The 21165-nt window shown below is 41.8% G+C and overlaps 1 protein-coding gene across 1 annotated transcript; it reads left to right on the top strand.

Annotated features, from left to right (window-relative positions):
* The first annotated feature begins 865 nt into the window (after positions 1-865).
* On the top strand, positions 866-12207 carry RBMX2 (RNA binding motif protein X-linked 2). The gene is made up of 6 exons (XM_057717743.1): positions 866-930; positions 1123-1238; positions 2370-2421; positions 9156-9285; positions 10989-11166; positions 11617-12207. The coding sequence occupies exons 1-6, from the start codon at positions 866-868 to the stop codon at positions 12132-12134; spliced, it is 1059 nt and encodes a 352-aa protein (XP_057573726.1). The 3' UTR covers positions 12135-12207.
* Positions 12208-21165: the final 8958 nt, after the last annotated feature.

Raw genomic sequence — 21165 nt, 5'->3', positions numbered from 1 at the left:
TTACTATATATGTATTCTTGGTAAAGGAGGAGTGCATGCAATCAAATACATTTTTTGGTAGGGGGTTTCTGCTAGTCACAAGGAGCAGACATCACCATGTAGAGATTTAGTGCTTTTCTAGATATGAGGAGATGCGAGGGTTGGGCTCATAAATTCAGCTCCTGAAAACATCTAACTATCTGAAGACCTGTTCCGTCTGGCCTGTTTTCCAAAGCACAGAGTGCCTCATTCCTGGTCTCCACCCTGAAGTCCCTTCAGGGGATGTGGAGGGGCAGCAGCTGCAGCAGCACGTGTGATTTAATCATTGTAGTAGATGTAGATGGCAAGTGCCAATTTATAGCTGACACTATGGAAAAGGAGTAGCAGCTTTCACACAAATCTGGGTAGTCAATTCAGTCTATGGAGGCACACTTGTCAGTTGCCTATACATTCGGATTCGAGAAGCAAAAAAGATTTACCCTATCACATACCTTCTTCACTTTTCTGCTGTCACTCCTGAACAGGGATGCTTTGATGGGGGTGTGCGTGTGAGTAATTGGCTGGGAGCGAAGGCTGGGCTCAAGTCACCTTATCAGGCACCATTTTTAGTGTTAGTTCAGCAAACATTTATAGCTAACCCAATCAATCCCACGCATCCTTCAGGAGCTAGGAGTCCTGTAACAGACCAGGCTCGCACTCTTGCCTAATGTCACAGAGGAAGGAACGGAGGGACCAGAGAAAAACTCTCAAAAGAGCCAGTCCTAAAGAACCAGGAAAGCCGCTTCCTCACCTAGTGCGCAGGCGCCACGCCCCCGGCGCGGCAGCGCTCCTCAGGCGCCGCGCAAGCTCCGCGGAGACCAATGAGCGCGCGGCGCCGGGGTCGCGCATGCGTCATGCCGCCTCTTCCGGAAGTTGCTTCGTAGGTTCTGAGCGCGAACCCGCGAAGATGAAGTAAGGCCTCAGCTTCCCTGGGGGGCGGGAAGGGGAGTGGGGGGTGGCCCACCGGGGCTGAGGTGGTGGAGCATCTGCTGGGTCGAGAGGCGGGAGAGGCGGGGAGACTAGAAAATTAGTTCCCCAGTTTTGCTCTCCTGTACCTCTCAGGCCGGGCCGCTTACTTGTCCGCTTTTTCCGCCCCCTGTGCAGCCCTTTAACTAAAGTGAAGCTAATCAACGAGCTAAATGAGCGTGAGGTCCAGCTGGGGGTGGCGGAGAAGGTGTCTTGGCACTCCGAGTACAAGGACAGCGCCTGGATCTTCCTGGGTGAGGCCCGCATCTTTCTCCCGTAGGGCTCTTCATTCTCTCCTGGCCTGCTTCCTCACATATCAGCGTTCCCGCCGTTCATTCCTCCCGACATTCATCACCCACTTTTATTTCCTTCCGCTCTCTGCCTGTAAATCTGTTTTCCATATCTTTTTTTCTCCCTCATTTCTAGTTTGCTCTCTCTGCCAAGTCAGTGCTTATGGTAGGTACTGCCTGCCATTCACTGTGCTGAGAATCGTGCCACTTAGTTTCTCAGAGACCGTTATTATCACCCCCACCATCCCTCCATTTATACAGCTAAGGAAACTGAGGTGCAGAGAAGTTAATGGACTTCCTTCAGGTCACTTAACTAGCAAATGGAATAGGTAGAACTATGGAATTAGAACTCATGGTCTTAGCCATTATCCCATATTACTGCCAACTCCCTTCTCCTCCCCCCATCCCCCTTCCCTCAAAATTTATTTTCCTCATCTGATTAGCTCTTGCTTTCTATCCATGGCCATATCACCATCTCTGCATTCACTTGTGTCACATCCAGTAATTTGACAGTTTATTCAAAGAGGTTATTGCACCAGACATTGTGCTAAGCATTTTATATTATTATTTTATTTAATTCTTATAAACAATTCTGTGAAGTAAGTACTAATATCCCCATTCTACTGATGAGGAAGGAAACATTTGCAGGGGAATTTATTTCCTATGAAATGCTTAACAATTGACTTTATAATCCTTAGTCTGTGTGAGGTGGGGTTAATATTTGCATATTTAAACTGATTTTGGACCTTAGCTATGAATTTGTAGATAAAGAGCACATGAGTTCAAGATATGTTTATGGAAGCCAAGTTTTGTGCTGGAAACTATCTGCTTTGTCCAGAAGATTTTGAATGTGAGGAGGATTAGTTTGGTTAGGGGTGGCCCTGACCTTTCCACACAAAGTCAATCACTGTTTTTTCCTGTACTGCTGCTACATCTTCTCTGTGCTTCTGTCATTGCATCAGACCATGAGTTCTTTGAGGGCAGGCCCCGATGTTTACTCTTCTTTGTATCCCAGTGCCTGGCCTAGCGCATGCATGGCACATAGTAGACACTTGGTAAATGTTTGCTGAACTGAAATGTGTTTTTCTCTTCTAGGAGGGCTTCCTTATGAGCTGACTGAAGGGGACATCATCTGTGTGTTCTCACAGTAAGTCCCCTTTCATTTCCTGCCTTCTGAGTCATCAGAGTAGTTTGCTTCCATAACCCATTTTATAGCATCACAAAAGCTGCTTATTTTAATTCTAGGCTGACTGGCCTCCCTGCATGGGGAGGGCTGGAGCTTCTTCTCTAGTTTAGATCAGTCCCAGGACATGGTTCTGGAACTTTCCCAATGTGGAAGGCTGTCTTGGGGATTCTGGTCTATTTTTATTGCTTTTTCACTGAGGCCTTCATTGGAACGGACTAGAACTCCCAGGAAGGTACTGTGTTGGCCCATCTCCTCGGGCTCCTACAAACTAGTGGTAATTCATGATCATGGGGCCCTTCTTGGCCCACACCTGTGTGGCATTGTAGGATTAGGGCAAAGCACAGAGGAATTGAGAAAAAAGCAAAAGGTTTAGGCAATAATTTGCTTTCTTTGTTTCTAGATGAGTTTTAAGGTTAGTGAGCAGAGCCAGTCTCTTTACCCGGAGGCTGAGAATCACAGGCTGATGAGGAATAAGAATGTATAGGAGAACCTTATATTCTTCAGTCTGCTATGGGATGATAGCAGCAGCACTGAATGTGAGCTGGGTCTTGGGAGCTCACATTAGTAGTGCTGCTGGTAGGAGAGCGGTTGGGCACAACCGCAGAGCTACACAGAGTAGTTAGTCCATACGGTCAGGAGACCTTGGCAGCTCACAGAAGCAGAGGGCCATGACCCCTGGGCTGTGTAGTCCTCAGGGGCAGAGGACCATGGTAAAAAGGGTTGGGCAAACAAACACAGCTAGCACACCCTGGCAGAGTCATTGCCATGGCAGGGCATGATTGGGCCATCCAGTTGGAAGAGGGCCTTGGCTGAGTGGTTGGGCAACTTAGGGGGCAGCAGGTTCTGGCTGAATAGTTGGGCAGCATATAGGGCAGAAGGCCATGGGAAAGAAATTGGGCAAGAAGGCCATGGTAGACGGCCCTGACAGGGACAGAGGCTGCTTCCTCCAACTCCTGGGTATTGGGAAGTTCACAGCAGGTACAGCCTATAATTTCCACCCCTTTGTTATACCTCTACCTGGTCCAGCCTTCCATCTGGGAGCTGTTTTTGTCTTATTTGCATTGAGTGATGATCAGCTAGTGTGTGTGTTTATTCTGATTCTCTGTTCCGGCTATACACATTGCTCTCTGTGAAGATTGCCTTTGCCACTGATAAGAGTGGCTTTCAAAAAATATTTTGTTTTCTGATTATCAGAGTAATATATAGTCATTATAGAACATTTGGCAAGAAGAAAAAGTATAAAGAAGAAAATAGAATGTACTTTAAGGAAAAACTCTTAACGTCTTGGTGTATTTCTTTATTGTCTTCTTATCAATGTTGGGCATTATTTCCAATATTTTGCTGTTATAAATTATACTGCAACATACATTGTAGTGTAACATCTTTGTATGCATCCCTGATGGTTTCCTTATTGAAATTACTGGATTAATATGGTAGCGTTTTTAAGATGTTTTATGAACATTGCCAAATTACTCTCTGAAAAGGTTGTATCAATTTCCACTGTCACTTAGAATGTTCATTTTTCTGAATCCTAATCAGTAATGGTTTTTTTTAATGTCAGTAGAGCTTTTAATGCTCTAAAACATGAAATTATGACATTTGTATATATGATCTTTCACTGTGTAGGAGCATGAAGTAAAAAATTAATATTTTGGACAAAATTATTTATTGTTTCCAACATGGACATAGGTAAGAATGATTGTATATTGTATATTGTCTATTTAATCCCAAACTGACCACTATTACCATGTGATGGCTTTGCAGAGTGTGGCCTGCTACTGATTCTCTAGAAACTATTTCATGCCTCGTCTCTCTTTTTTTTTTTTAGCATGAATGCAGGTGGGTTTTTAATGTGGGTTTTAGTTATAGTTTCGTGAAAAAAAAATTCACAATCTTGGGCCATTGTTTTGAGTTTTAAAGTGAATAAATTAAAACCAGAATATATTGTAGATAAGAAGGAAAAATTGTCTAACAAAACCCAATTTTTTATTTAAATAGAATGGCATTACTTTCATATAGAGTATTAATCAAGGTTAACCAATTCTTAGATTGTTCATCTAAATTTATACATGTAGTACAGTCATGAACATTAAATAACTGTTTGCTTAAGTGATCACTAATATAGTAGAAGTACATTAAACTAGACTTTAATTGCTCTCAGTTTTACACATGAAATCTTTAGTGAATTCACTGTTTATTATATTTCTTAAAAGACAAGAGAAAGAATACATACTAAGCATCTCACTGTAAATTCTAGTGAAACTGCATTATTAGAATTTACTTTTTTTTTTTTTTAATTATTTTTTTTTTGGGCGGTACACCAGGTTCAATCAACTGTTTTTATACACATATCCCCATATTCCCTCCCTTCCTTGACGCCCCCCCCTCGAGTCCCCCCCACCCTCCCTGCCCCAGTCCTCTAAGGCATCTTCCATCCTCGAGTTGGACTCCCTTTGTTATACAACAACTTCCCACTGACTATTTTACAGTTGGTAGTATATATATGTCTGTGCTACTCTCTCGCTTCGTCTCAGTTTCCCCTTCACCCCCAGCCCCCTCCCATACCTCGAGTTCTCCAGTCCATTCTCTGTATCTGCTTCCTTGTTCTTGTCACTGAGTTCATCAGTACCATTTTTAGATTCCGTATATGTGAGTTAGCATACAATATTTGTCCTTCTCTTTCTGACTTACTTCACTCTGTATGACAGATTGTAGTTCTATCCACCTCATTACATATAGCTCCATCTCATCCCTTTTTATAGCTGAGTAATATTCCATTGTATATATATGCCACATCTTCTGTATCCATTCATTTGTTGATGGGCATTTAGGTTGCTTCCATGTCCTGGCTATTGTAAATAGTGCTGCAATAAACATTATGGTACAAGTTTCTTTTGGGATTATGGTTTTCTTTGGGTATATGCCCAGGAGTGGGATTACTGGATCATATGGTAGTTCTATTTGTAGTTTTTTAAGGCACCTCCAAATTGTTTTCCATAGTGGCTGTACCAACTTACAGTCCCACCAACAGTGCAGGAGAGTTCCCTTTTCTCCACACCCTCTCCAACATTTGTTGTTTCCAGACTTTGTGATGATGGCCATTCTGACTGGTGTGAGGTGATCCCTCATTGTGGCTTTGACTTGCATTTCTCTGATGATTAGTGATGTGGAGCATCTTTTCATGTGTTTGTTGGCCATCTGTATGTCTTCTTTGGAGAAATGTCTATTTAGGTCTTCTGCCCATTTGTGGATTGGGTTATTTGCTTTTTTGGTATGAAGCTGCATAGAATTTACTTTTTTAATGTAAATTAAGGACTAGTTTCTTACTTAGTGACACTCAGAGGTTGACCAAAAGGAGAGGAAGGTTCCATATGGGTGTCAGATGTTTGGTCTAGTGGTCTAAATGAAATGGGAAAAAATTGGAAAAGAAATCGTGGACTTAGATTGCTGGTTCAGTTTCCGACAGTAAACCTCAAGTGCGGTTTGCTGCAAATTGATCATGGTTTTTAGCACTTAGCTTCTTTTTTTTTCTTTAATTTTTAATTTTTTACAATAAACTGCATATGTTTAGAGTGTACAATTTGGTATGCCAAATATTTTAAAAAATATTGGCCACATGGCTTCTCATTATTATTTTACTTTGCCTTTATTTCATCATCAGGGAGGTTGAACATATTTTCATAGATTTACACACTCTTATTATTTCTTTTTCTTTGTAAATTGTCTATTCATATCATTTACCTATTTTTTCCCTATTAGTGGGTTCCTTGTTTTCTTACTGACTTTACAAGAGCCCTTCATGTATTAAGGATATTAACTTATTGTTATAACACTTTATCATGTATTGTATTGCTGTGGACTTATTTTTTTAATTTGATGTGTTATATTACATTGCCATTATTATTGTTTCTTGATGCTCAAATTGTCCCACTTTGGTCTGTAGGAGTTCCTTCAAGCCAGCTCCTGTATTCCTTTTTTCTTTTACTTTTTATTTTGAAATAATTTCTGGCTTAAAACAGGAAAGTTATAAAATAGTGTAAAGAATACTTGTATCCTCTTCACTCAGAGTCGCCAGATGTTGGCGTCTTACCACATTTGCTTTGTTATTATTTCTCTCCATTTATACATATTATTTTTTTCCTGAACCATTTGAGAGTCAGTTGCAAACATGATGCCCATTTACCCCTAAATTCTTCAATGTATATTTCCCAAAATACAAGGAAATTTGCTTGTTTAACCTCAGTATAGTGATCAAATACAGGAAATCAACACTGTTACAGTATTACTGTCTAATCTGTACACTTTACTCAGCCTCAGCAGTAGTCCTGATAATGTCCTTTATAGCAAAAGGAAAAAAATGGCTTTCTAGTCCTTAACCTGATGATATAAATTGCAAACATTTTCTCCTAGTTTGTCATTTGACTTTTGACTTTGCTTATTGTGATTTTTTGCTATGCAAAATTATTATTTTTTAATTTTTATGCATTCGTTTATTCATATTTAAATTATCTTATGGTAACATTGACTTTTTAGGGGATGTACAATCCTGTGAGTTTTAATACATGAATAGATTTGTGTAATCACCCCCACAAATAGGATGAACAGTTCCATCACTTCCAAAACTCCCTCATGCTGTTCCTTTATAGTCTCTCTTCTAGTATTTTATCTGGTCAAATTTATCAGTCTTTTATTGCTTCTGGATTTTGAGTCATAGTTAGAAAGTATTTCTCCCCACCCACTCATCTGTGTTATCTTGTAGTGCTTGTATGGTTTCAATTTTATACATTGAAATCTCTGGTGCATTTAGAGTTATTATGATGTGAAGTGTGAGATACGGATCCAATTTCATGTTTTTTCAAATGGCTATCCAGTTGTCCCAACAACATTTATTAAAAAGTCCATATTTTCCCCCAGCAAATTGGGGTGTCACCCCTATCATATACAAGTATTAACTTGGGAGAAGATTTTGATATCTTTATGATGTTGAGTCATCCTATGCAAGCAAAAGGGATGTCTTTGTATTTATTCAAAACTGTTTTTGTGTCTTTTGGTAATTTTAAGTTTTCTTTATATAGACTTTGTACGTTGCTTGTTGTTAAGTTTGTTTCTAAGTATTTTATCTTTTTTGTTGTTGCTATTATAAACAGGGTTCCTCTTTCATTGTATCCACTGCTTATTGTTTGTGAGTAGAGGGTGATTTATTTTTGTTAACTTTATATCCTGTTACCTTACAGATTTGTTATATTATTTGTTTTTATCATTGTTTATCATTGCTTCTCTTGGGTTTTCTATATATGCCATCATATATAATCTTCATATGAGACAGTTGTACTTCTTTTTCCATTTTTTAAATCTGTTTTCTCCTAATTGCAGTGGCCAATACCTACAATATTAAATAGTGCTAAATAGTTCCTGACCTTAGTTGAATTGTTTCTAGTATTTTCTTTTAAGTAAGATGCTAGATTTTGGGCTGAGGTACCTGTATGTGATCATGTCATAACATATCCATCAATTACTATTTTATTTTTATGACTATATTTTTAAATTTATGAAGCTTTAACTTTTCTGGAATTAATCTTTGTATAAGGAGTAAGGTAGAATGTTTTCTATTTAATTAATTTCTGCCTTTATCTTTATTAACTCCCATCTACTTTCCTTAGATTTGCTTTCTCTTATATTCATTCTTTCCTTTTTAACAATAAAATTCCTTAAGGTTACAGATTTTCCTAAGTGTGGTTTTAGCCACATCCCATAAGTTTTGGTATATATTCCCATTTTTGTTATTTTCTAAATAGTCTACCATTGATTTTTTTTTTCTTTATTTGGTTTTACTTTCTCTTACATCCAGTTGTTAGCTTGGAGAATAGGTTTCAAGTTCTAGTTAGGGTATTTTTTGTTTTAAAATATTATTTTCATCTGTATAACATTGTGATTGGAGAACATGGTCTGTGCTATTTTTGGAGATGATTGAGGTTTACTTTGAGACCTAGTCTATAGTCAGTTTTAATATGTGTTTCGTGGATTCTTGAGAAACTCTCATTTTTTGTACAGATATATCTATATATTTGACTAGTCTGATGTTAATATTTTTAACAATATAGCTGTCATATTATTAATTATATGTTTGTATTTATATTATATAATTTTATGTTAATTCCTCTGGCCTATTTTTCTCAACTTTATGTGTTATGAACTCAAAGTGATATGTTAAAATCTCTCATAACTTTCACTCTTAGTTTCTCTTTGTATTTGGGGGAGGAGTCAGGGGAGGGAGGGAATACGGGGATATGTGTATAAAAACAGATGATTGAACTTGGTGTACCCCCCCCCAAAATAATAAATAAATAAATAAATAATTTTTTTGATTTGTTAATTTATGCATAAAGTTTCATGACTTATACCTTTGTTGTGTGTTAGGACCTTTTTCAGTGTAAAAGAGCCCTCTTAGTCATATTTAAATGTTTTTGTTGTTGTTGTTGGCTTTGAATTCATCTTTGATCCTAATAGTACCAACCATTTTTTAATTGGGTGTTCTTGATATATCCTTGTCTAACTTTTTATTTTCAACCTTTCTTTGTCATCTTATTCTAGAGTTGTTTCCTGTACAGACTGTGTTATTTGAATTTTTTGTCATCCAACCTGAAAGTTTTTGCATTTTAAATCAATAGTGTCTTACTTTTTTATAAAATAAATAGATACGGGGAGATTGTTAACATTAATCTGGTACGGGACAAGAAGACTGGGAAATCCAAAGGATTCTGTTTCCTCTGCTATGAAGACCAGAGGAGCACAATTCTGGCTGTTGACAATTTTAATGGGATCAAGGTGAGTATGCTTACTAAGCAGGACTTTTCCTGTGTGTTGGGGTTCAATTCCATTTCCCACCTGATAGCTGCAGGCTCAAGGGCAGTACTGATCAGCTGGGTGTGTTGCGAGGGTTGCAGAGGTGTGGGGACATACTGACCAGGAAGTGATCCCAGGAAATAATTCCATTGGCTCATGACCGTGCCAGCACTTGTTCCTTTTCCCCATCTCTTAGCAAACCATCTCATCAGGAGCATAGATAGGTACCTGACCCCCCCCCCCCGCCCCCCACCTCACCCTGCACCCAGCCAGGCCTCTCTATTTCTCACTTTTCCCTCCTCACACTCCATTCTCATTTCTGGTATTTTGGAGAACAAAGAGACGAGCAAACACTGCTCTTCCTTGCTGTCCTGTGTCAGGGAATGTGGGGTCTTCATTGTGGTGCCATGGTTGAGGACATAGCCATGTATGTCTGTCATATGTCTCCACTGACTTAGCAATACTGGGCCCTGGAAATTCCCTAGTTAAAAACTGATGAGAAATTCTATGAAAGTAACTCATTATGAAGTTTTCTCTCCTGTGTTCCCCTTTCTTCCACCCTTGTCAGTGAGACATTGGGCTGAGAGAAGGGGATGGGGCAAGTCAGGCTTATCTTTGCTCTACATGGTCCCTCTGCTCGTTTAGGTAAAGCACTGCCATTGAACAAGCATTGTCACAGGTCGGAGGGATGACTCGTGACTTGGAGAGTTTGTAACTGATTGCACCAGTGTGGAACAGCTGGAGATTACAGGACAGGGTGGACAAGGTTCTAGGCTTGATTTTTTAAGAGAGCCAGCAGTCAAGGGAGTTACCATAACAGGAAGGTTTTCAAAAATGTTTTGAAATGGGGAATAGGATAGATGATACAAAGTGCTTAGGCTTAAAGGTAAGAATAAAAACTTGCTCTTGAATGGAATAGTAAAAGCCAGACATTTCAAATTTCAGATGGCTTTGCCTATAGATTAAATCTGTATCTGCCTGAATGTTTTTGTTTTAAGTGAGGGGTTAATTTTTTGCTGTTCACCTGGAGAGTTGTGATTCGCAGCGATAGTATCACTGTGACCCAGTTGTTCCAGTATGGTGGGGTTAGAGCAAGGTGTGAGGGCTTAAGAAAAAAGAAAGTAGTCCTTTCTAGATTCCTTCCCCCAACTATTGGTCTGCTTTGGCCTCATCCTAACTGCTGTGTCAAGAAAGCAGCTGGAGTGTCAGGCTCAATTTCAAGAATTCCCTCTAGCTGCCAGGCTTTTTCATGGTATGTTTCACTGTAAATTAATGTTACAGATTGGGAGTAATTCATTGTTTGTGCATCTAAACTCTCAGCAGTTTTCCCTGCTGCTTGTGCTTTGAGGCAGTACTTCCCAGGCTCCTTTCACTTCCCTGCACCCGTAGACCCTGAAGATATTTGTATGGCACTCTGGAGTAAACTGATGAGGCTGCCTAGTACAACTGCCCCGGGGGCTCCAGCTGCCCCAGGCCCCACCTGGCTGCCCTGAGGGCTGGGCGAATTAATGTGTAGGGATATGTGCTGTGACACACCAGTTGGGCGGGTCTGCTTTCGAGATTTCCCTAGAAATAGAATTAGCAGGAAGGTAATGGGAATGGTTTAAATCATGGATTTCTGCAGCTGGGTTCAGATAGTTAGATAGGAGGCCTGTCTTTGCTCAAGCAGTGCCTGTCTGTCTTAGATCAAAGGAAGAACTATCCGAGTGGATCATGTGTCTAACTATCGGGCTCCTAAGGACTCAGAAGAAATGGATGATGTCACCAGAGAGCTGCAGGAGAGGGGCTGTGGGGCTCACACCCTGTCACCAAGTTCATCTGAGGGCCCTGAAGATGACAAACCCACCAAAAAACACAAAAAAGGTAAAGCTTTAAGGCCCAAGAGAAGATTCTGGGTAGGCTTAGTGTTTGCTCTTCTTAGCATTCACCTAGAGTTGGTCATCAGTTCTTAAGTGTGAAGGGGGAAGGTGTGGGGAACCTTACTTTAATTGGGAAAGGAGAGGTATCAGTGGAAAGCTAATGGTATGGGCTGAATTCTGTCCACCAAAATGCGTATGTTGGAGACCTAACCCCCTAGTACCTCAGAATGTGACTGTATTTGGAGGTAGGGTCTTTAAAGAGATAATTAAGAGCAGGAGTTGGCTTATACAACAACTTGGCACGTCAAGGGTGACAGACATCCACCTTGACTTTTTGGAGGCACTTTTTTGGAAGTAGAGACTATGACTGCTTCACGCTGCTGCCAAAGATGCTTTCCTTTTGCATATCCTCCATCTTCCTTTTCTTATTTACTGCACCCCTCTTTTCCTCCAGACAAAAAGGAAAAAAAGAAAAGAAAGAAAGACAAAGAGAAGACTGACCAGGAGGTACAGGCAGAACAGCCAGCCTCCTCTTCGTTGCCCAGAAGCAAGACGATAAAGGAAAAGTATGAACCTGGCTCTAAAAAGCACAGTGATAAGAACTCAGAGAAGGCAGAGAGGGGTCAGAAATCAGAGTCCAGGGAGGTGCGGAAGCCGCACCCCAGCTCCCTTGAGGTCAGGACGACCCACCGTGGTGGAACAGAGGACCGAGAGAGGGAGCCGAGGAAGGAGAAGCCCAAGCACGAACACAAGTCATCAAGCAGGAGGGAAGAGAGAGAAGACAAGAACAGGGATAGAGACAGAGGTCGAAGCTCAGATGCACATTCCAGCCGGCACGATGGGCGCTCTGAGGGGCGTAATCACAGAAGTAGAAGTAGAAGTAGGAGCCGGGATAAATCCCACAGGCATAAAAAGGCCAGGCACTCCCGGGAGCGGGAGTCCTCTAATGCCAGTGACCGCAGGCATCGCTGAAGCTGCAGCCTGTTCAGCTGCGCGGTAGAATTGGAAGGGAACTGTATTTTTCAAATGTAGTGAAATTCAGTTATGCTTTTACTATTTCTGTATGTAAAATCTCTGAGGCTGAATTCTTTTACTCCCTTGAGTATTAGAATCATTGAAAGAGCTGTAGTTTTTAACAGCTAGATGTCCTGGAGTTTTGAGCAAAATCTACTGTCCCTGGGAATATACTTGGTACTTTTGGTACTTACCAGAGTGTGTATCCTAAATTTGGGTTCATAAATATGGCCCTTGAATTTGTGACCCCAGTTTATGATGAAATGGACAGGAAGGGGAAATACAGGCAATTCTAGAATTCCAGTCTTTGTGCTAGAGATTTACAACCCTTGCAGTAACCTTTCCAGTTGGCAGGTATAACCATAGAGTAGAGAAGTGTGGCTAAACTAGTCTCAGACATCTTGCTGTGAATGTGATAAGGATTCTTAACATCAGCCTGCTCCCTTCCCACCTCCCCTATCCCTCCTCCTTTTTTCTTTTTTAATTTTTTAATTTTAGACATCTTTTTTGTTTGTTTTTGTTTTGGTTGATGTCTCCACATTTTTTCCTTACAACTTATTTATTTATTTATTTTATTGAGAAGAAATTCACATAAAATTAACCATTTTAAAGGGAACATTCAGTGGCATTTGGTACATTAACAATGTTGTAAAATCGCCAACCCTATCTAGTTCCAAAACATTTTCATCATCCCAAAATGAAACCGTGTACCCATTAAGCAGCTACTCCACATTCCCTCCTCCTCCTTGTCCCTGGCAGCCACTAATCTGCTTTCCATTCCTGTAGAATTTACCTATTCTGGACATTTTCCTGTAAGTGGAATCTTACTACATGTGGCCTTTTGTGTTTGGTGCCTTTCACTTAGTATAATGTTTTTGAGGTTCATCCATATTTTATCAGTACTTCATTCCTTTTTATGGATAATGTCCCATTGTATGGATATTCCATATCTTGTTTACCCATTCCTGAGTGGATGGACATGTGGGTTGTTTCCACCTTTGGCTGGCCAGCTCCCTGTTCATGTTCCAGGCATACCAGACTGCTTCTGGGTTTAGTCTGCTTTTTGAGTAGCTGCTCCTGTTGAGATGGGAGCACTTTGTCAGCTCCATTGCATATCTGTCTGGTCTGCTTGGTAGTTCTTTCTCATTTTGAGATTCTTTTTCTTTTTTATCAATGCCTTGTGAGTTTGATAGGAACTAGTTCACAGGCCCTTAATACCCTTGCTGAATTATTAAAATGGAATTTCTGACCCTGTAAAACAGAGGGCTAGAGCTTTAATAGTGAATGCAGGAAGTTAGATTACCTGGTGTGTTAGTATGGGTCCTAGATTAGATCTTTTGGGGTTCCCAAGAACTTTTGGGGTTGGGATGCCCATGAAGGAAAATGGAGAGGGAGCCGGAGGAATCTGGTAAAGCTGTGAGACGATGATGTAGGTCTAACTTCTGGAGAAGAACAGGAAGGAAAGAAGGAAGTTGCGTAGGAAAAGTCTTAGACTGCTGTGGAGTTCTAAGAATATTTCAGCAAGACCAGTGGTGAGCCCTTGAGCCAAAGTCACCTGTCAGAGGAGTCCCACTAGATGAGTGAGCCTTGGTAAGCAGGAATCCTTGCTGTTGGGCCTCCATCAGCCACTGTGGCCACTCTGCTTATGTGTCCCTCATGCCAGTTGTGTGGTAACTGATGAAGGCCCCTGCACCTGGCTGAGTCCTTGTGTCTGCCTGGTGGTTCAGTGCCTCTTCCATGATAGATGTTTTCTGATGGGTGTTAACATGTGATGCAGAAATCGTCACCCTTTGCCTGCTCCCACATGTCAGTCCACAGCCTTTGCATCAGACCTCCTTGTCTCTGATCTTCCAGCCCTTTTCCTTCCAGGCTCCCAATTGGATGGCCAGGCCATTGGCCACTGTGCAGGAGTCTGTGTATTCAATAAACATTCTCACTTCAGGTCACTTCTTCCACACCAAGTCAAGTGCCCTGCTTATTGTTCCATCCATTGGAAAAATTTTTCTTCTCCACCCCTGAATATATCTGCTATGATGCAGATACTACCCATCTTTATTTTGTACTTACATACTGAGCTGCTGACTCATCTGTAAACCAAGTTCAAGCTGTTTCCTCCTCCTTCAGCTGGTCATACAGGAACCCCCAGATGGCCACAGGTGCAAAGATACCATAGGGCCTACCATCTTCTGCCTCTTTCAGGTGTTTAATAGCAGTGCTAATCTACTCCATCTCCCTGGAATATATTTTTGATTTATATATCAATTAGGGTTTTATCAGAGAAACAAGCAGGATACACATATATGTATGTATCTACATACGCCATATATATTTTGTGTTCAGTATTCCTCAAACGCCTGGCTTTTCTTTCCCCATTGTACCTACACCCAAGTAAGTGGCTGTACATCCCTTTGGGGGAAGTATTGGGGGAATCATCACATACTTGCCATTGTCCTTTCTTTTAGGGCCCTAGTTACCTCTTCTAGATCTGAAAACAGGCTGACTTCTGGAAACCGAGCAAGGAATTTGGACTTTTTATTGGGGGGAATCTCCCTCAACCCCCTGTTTCTCCACTCTTGTCTTTTTCAGCTTGTAGATCTTGAGTGATACCCTTGTTGGCTCTCTGTTGCTTCTAGGGACACTATGGTCCATTTTCTCCATCTTCACGAGTCCCAGTGGGTAAAGCCCCCTTGGCTGCCCTTCAGCCCTTGTGGTTTGTTTTGGTGTTTGTGGCCTCCTGGTTTCTGCTGGATAAGCACCTCTACCTGGGTGTCTGTTACTCTGGGGCCCCAGCTCTGTGATGGTCTCTTACTGTCATCCCTGGCCTGCAGGAGTCCCACCTCTGAACCTAGTGATGCTGGTGCCGCTTTCACCAGTGTGTTCCTGACAGCCTCGGTGAGTAGGATGTCTTCTGGGCCCCTCTGGAACACTATCGACCTCATATAATCGCTCCACTCCAGCATACCTACTCCTTTTGGCCTTTGCGTTCCTCCCTAGGTCCTTTGCCAGCACAGCTCAGGGGTTTCTACTTTGCTTAGAGGTGGCCAGCAATTTCTCCAGTCCTCTAAGAGCCACCTTAGTAGAGACTGCTCAGGCCTTGTGGTCCTTGCCAGGGGGTTAAATCCTGTATACTGAGGAAGTGCTCCCAAGTTTAAATTCTTGCTTTTCTGGCCCTCTTGATACAGCACCCATGAAAGCCAAACCCAGTGTTTCCTTGGCTCCTGTCAGTACCTGCCAGATAGTTCTTGCAGCTTTTTGGTGTATACTCTCTCCTTTATTAGGCCCAGCACTTCCCCAGCCAGGTAATCCTGGAATTTAATCCTAGTTATCAGTTTGGTAACCAAGAGAGAGGCTGGACACAGCCCCTGGTGTGGGGGGTTGGGGGGGGGGTGCGGAGCACCGATTGCCTGGTGTGGGGAGCAGCCTCTGTAGCATCTTCCAGCACGGGGTGTGCTAGCTCTTCTTTGGGAAGAGTGGCCCCCTCTGCAAACTGAGGGCTGGGTGGGGGTGTCTGCAGAGCCAACACCTTCAGGGGTGTCTGGCCACATGTTCCTACCCCATGTTTCAGGGTCCCAGGATTTTCCAACCATATGAAGTCAGGTGGCTCCCACTGCAGCATGTTAAATATTGAGTATTTAATCTCCCTGGAGTTCTGCAACTCTTATGGCCTCTTTGTTGCTCTGTTGTGTCCAGTCCTCCACTGCAGGAACTAAGGGCCTTTTTGGAAGCTCCACGGAGGCCCTCTGGCTCTCACACTTAGTCTTTAGCTACTTATTAACTGTCAGCCGTTTCTCATTACCCTGCTACAGGGCATCAGTACAACTTAACGGTATCCAGCTATTTACACTGTCTCTGTAGGCCTTATTCCTCCCCTGTTTTCAAAAGTCTGAATCACCACATCTGTAAGGCCATTGTCTGAGTTTTCCCAGGTCATCTCCAGAGAAACCTGTAGCAGTTGGGCACTGCATGCCTCAGACTATCCATGCCCCATACCCCCCTCAGGACAGTGTCCATTTTGCCCGCCAGGCAGTGACTGAAGCAGTCCCAGACCCCATCTTACACAGCTTGTTTTCCACCACCGGCACCATTTGTGATAGTGTGGGTTCTCTGAGAAGCAGATGCCAAGATGGGATTAAACACGTAAGAGATTTATTAGGGTAAACGCCTGTGCAGGAGAATGGGGAGGGAGTTAGAGCAGAGCTGTCGAACTAGATGCAGGTCTAACCCTGGTGGAGGAGAGAGGGAAGGAACGGTGGGTAGGAAAATTCTTAGACTATGTGGTACAGTTCTAAGAACGTTTAGCAGAGCGAACGTTTCTTTCAGGAGAGGCAGTCCACCATGGGCCCTGAGCATCCCTGCCTGTTCTTGGTGAAGGTCTTTAAAGCAAAGCTTATCTGTCTCTTGATAGCCATTTCTGTAGGGCAGAGTGACCACAGTGTGACTACCGTTTAACTGCTCACTTCCCAGCGGAGGAGTACTGATTTGTTTGCTCATTGCTCAAAAAGTCCTGGGCCCTTGACCCTGGGTTCCTCAGCTGTGGTGCAACCCACTGCATAGGTGGCATCCCCCTGAGTCCGTTGCATTGCCCTGTGGGACTTGGGGACAGCGGAACTGGCAGAACTCTGCTGATACTCATGCTATTTGCTGTGTTGTAATAAACTGTCTCGTTCTGTCCCATGAAGTCTCATTGTCTACTTTCTGCACCTGTGAAGTAGTGTCAGGTCGACTTGCTATCCTTTGTGAGGATGGGCTTCTTCCCTGACAGCATCCCTGGCCCAGTCGCCTGTTGGTGAAGTCCTGTGTCTCACAGGAGTGACTAGTGTTGGTATCTCTGCCACACTCTGTCATTGGCTGAGCAGCCCATGGAGAAATTTGGCCTTGGTTAAAATGCAGTCATAGTGCAAAATGCAGCAGCATTGGATTTCAGAGCTCAGCAGCTGTGGCCGTCAGTCACTTATGCTCCCTGCAGTCAGAGATCTGAGAGGCGCAAATACACCCTGCACTATGCCTCGCCTGAAACAACCAGCTAGCCATTGGTTTTAGTTGATCTTTGGCAACAGTGAATGTTTACTTGTTCCTTTCATGGGTTCACTTCACAGAAGACAGTTGGAATTCATTGGTGGGCAAATTCCCAGGGACCTCAAAGCTAAATAGCCACAGTGAATGAAGTGCTCATTAAGAACACATTTTAGTTCTTGGTATATCAATATTTCATGTGGCCTAATTAACACCCTGGTCTCTTTGGCTCTTTTTGCTTCCTCTAACCTGTTGGACCATGTTCCTAATAAGTATCTACCTTGGCAGTTTATGGACTCATTGAATCCTAAATTGGAAGTAATCCTTATCTGATACAGGACATGTTCTGTAAACATGTTTTGAAGCTCTTTGAAAGGAATAACCTGGTCAGTGTCTAAATGGTATTCTAGTGAAGTGTAAAGTGTTCTGCGCTGTGCTATTAGGACCAAAGAATAAAGTCAAACATTTCCTGATGTCTTTTATCTGAAAATGTAAGCTTAGAAGACATGGTTGGGTGTGATTTATTTGCACTGGAGGGGTTTGACCTAGCATCCTTCCTTTACTAAATAGGTAGCCCCTGATATCTGCAAGTGTTACTGGAAACTGCATCATAAAGTCAATGATAAGAACAGGTCATGTTTTTCAGTAGGAAATCATAACTATATTTGTGATAAGCATTTGGTATTATATAAATTAAATATGACCAATAGTATGTCATCAAAGATACATTGATCCCTAGATGAATCATTAAAAATACTGAAATTATGTGCCAGGTCCAATAAAGGCAAAACCATATGACACATGTTAATTAAGTTACTGTAAAATGTATGCTTGTCATCCAGCTATATAGTTATTGTGATTGTATATTTAATATAAGGCCAATATACTTTCCATAGTGAACACCAGTCAAAAATTTGGTTACCTTTTGCCAGCTTAGAATTTAGAAGAGTACCTTGGGAATGATTGAAGATGACCTATTGTCTTTAAAGAAGCTGTTCAAAAAAGTCTGAACTAATCCTTTTTTTTTAATGCCTCCTAAGAAACTGAGGCATTTGATATCATTCACCTTAGGTTAGGGTTAGATATGGCTTAAGAATTGATGTTGGTGATGGTTGTGATGATGTTTCTTCAAGAGAAAGGCATTTATTAGCAAGCAGCTAATAACAGCAAAAAACTTTCATGATTATTAATTTAAATCTATAAGTTCTTTGGGTTTTTATTAGTATACCATATGATTGCTAAATCATAAGGTATACTGTGTAATTGTTATTTGAGTGTACATCTTTTTCTCCCCCGGCCCTCCCAGGTGGTTGTGGGAAGTCCTGGCGTCTCCTTGGGCCCACAGGTGCCTTCTGGCCCTTCCCGTTTACCGTGGGAGGGGAGGGGAGGGGAGGGAAGTTGGTGCCTCCCCTCATGGTGCCTCTGTTTGGGGAGGCCCGAACAGGGTCAGGGGTTGGGCCAGAGTGCACATCTTATTTCTGTGCTGATTTTACTTATTTCATATATGCATTTCTATATGTTTATGTTGTCACTATCCTTGTCATTTTCAGTGCCTGTATAGCATTCTTTCCTGATAATACACCACACCAGTGTCCCACTAGGATTGTTTTAATTTTTCTTCATAATTAATAGTTCTACTCTGAACATTTTAATAGTCTTTTACATTTTTTTCCACTTTGTATTATTCCCTTGGACAAAATTCCCCAAAGTGGACTTACCAGGTCCAAAAGTATGGATAGAATCATAGCTTGTCTTACTTATTGTTAGATTGCTTTTCAGAAAGATCAAATTTGTGCGACTGTCAGCACTGTAGAGTTCAAATGTAATTCCCTACATCTGGGCAACACTGGATTTTATCATTTTATTTCTTTTTTCTTCTCTGAAAGGTATATTATGATACCTTCAGGTTATTCTAATTTGCATTTTCTTTCATTGCAAGTGAGGCTGTGCATTTTTACTTTTAGTGCTTTCATCTTTTTCTTTATATTTAAATAGCTCCATCTCTAAGGAACCACCTGTAGGTGCCAGCTCACACATTCTTAATGTATTTTGGCCAGTAGGCTTTGAACAGCTATGGTATGTGCCTTTCCTCCCATTCTGGTGCTCACCTTTTGACATTTAGTTCATTAGACAAAAGAGCATTTTTAAAAATGAGGACTGACTTTATTTGAAGCTACAAATGCAGCCATAGAAACAGACCAAGGCAGTGACACTAGGACATAATAGCTGTCAGATAGCATGCACACATTCTCTCTCTCCTTTGAGTCTCACCTCCCTCCCTCTCTTCCTCTCTCTCTGTTTTCTGCCTTTTTGAGGGAGGATATTCAGTTAGACTTCTTTCTAAAGTCATACAATAATACGCTTGTTATCCATAAGACTATCTTGAGAAGGATACTTGATCCATTGGTAACAGAGTTAGCTTCTGGAGAGGAGAACCAGGTAGCAGCTGGCAGAGGAGAGGGAAAGAGCCTTACTTTTCACTGTACTCTTGTAACTTTTGAATTCCAAACTGGATTGGTATTACTTTTTAATAAAAACAAAGGCATATGTAAGATCAGTGTTTGTCATTATTGTGGACCTTTAATAGCTAACTTTAAAACTTATGCTGCTGCTTATGATGAACTTCAGTATGTAAGGGCAGAAATGAGTGAGTAGATGAAGGCAGTCACATTTGGGTATATGTGATATTTTGGCAGAACTGCCTGCCATTCTATTTACTAAAGTTCAGTTAACATAACATTTATGGACTATAGGTACAGCATAGAGGAAATTTACTTCCCTAGAAATATTTCCCTTGGGCATTTTGTATAAGGCTAAGACCTTCCACTGACCTAAATTTCTGGATGAAGCTGGGGTATGAGAATGACTATGAGTGCTCTTCTTCATGTGTTCTGTCCCATGCAAGCAGTTTCTAGCCAAGCACTGTTTGAGGCCAGCTGGCAGGTGCAGGTTCCGATTTGCTATTTGTGATTCCTTGGGTTTGGTGTTCTCAATGGGGTCTATCTTTTCTCCATTACTTGAGTTTTGGCAAGTGCAGGGGCACAAATATGACTGGAAGCCACGAGCTCTCCTCTGGCCACATCCGTGGTTCCTGTCTCTTAAAGGGACCAAGAGGATGCCTAGAGGCTTGAAAGCCCCCCTGAGGAGTCAGATCTCTACATTGCTTTAGGTGTTGGAGGATAGACTTTGGAAATGAACTTTCAGGAATCCCTCAACCTAATCGGAATTGGCTAGTGTCCCTGAGACCATGTACCAATGAGACTTGAGCTGTCCAATAAGGGAACCACTAGCCACATGTGGCTATTTAAATTGAAATAAATCAAAATGAAAAACAGTTCCTCAATCATACTAGTGACAATAGCCACATTCGGCTAGTGCCTCCTGTACCAGACAGAGCAGATATAGATCATTCCTATCACTGTAGAACATCCTTTGGGACAGTGCTAACTAAATCCTTCAGGCATGGCAGCATTGTATGCAGCTGTGCGACCTGAGGGGAAAGCCTTCCTAGTGCTTTCAAGGTCTATCTAATCCTACTGATCCTTTGAGGATTGCCTCAATTCCAGTTCCTCCAGGAAACATATCCTGACCACTCCAGCTCCCAGTGATGACTCCTTTCTTTGAATCCCTAGGGCACCCGAAATATGTGATAACACATTGTTTTATTGGTGTCACACTTTTGCTTCTAAGTTAGTCTCATCTTCCCAGCGACGCTGCAGGGCCCTTGAGCAGAGCTTAAACCCCACACTGCCTGCTAGATGCATCTATATGTGAGGCACAGCTTCTCTTTTCATCCCAAAATGCTTATCAAAAGCATTTATCAAACCCTCCTTTTCTCCAGCTGCCTTTTTGTGGTTTCTTTGCTCTTATTTTCAGTATTTATAAGAATCAGCATGTAGGACACAATGTCATGCTTCAAAAACCATTTATTTTTTGAGGAAGGTCAACATGCTTATGGATACCAGGTGTAGCAGCC

The sequence above is a fragment of the Hippopotamus amphibius genome, chromosome X (genome assembly GCF_030028045.1).
Source record: "Hippopotamus amphibius kiboko isolate mHipAmp2 chromosome X, mHipAmp2.hap2, whole genome shotgun sequence".
Classification (NCBI taxonomy): domain Eukaryota; kingdom Metazoa; phylum Chordata; class Mammalia; order Artiodactyla; family Hippopotamidae; genus Hippopotamus; species Hippopotamus amphibius.
The sequence above is the reverse complement of the archived record's forward strand: the minus strand, read 5'-3'. Positions and strand labels throughout refer to the sequence as shown.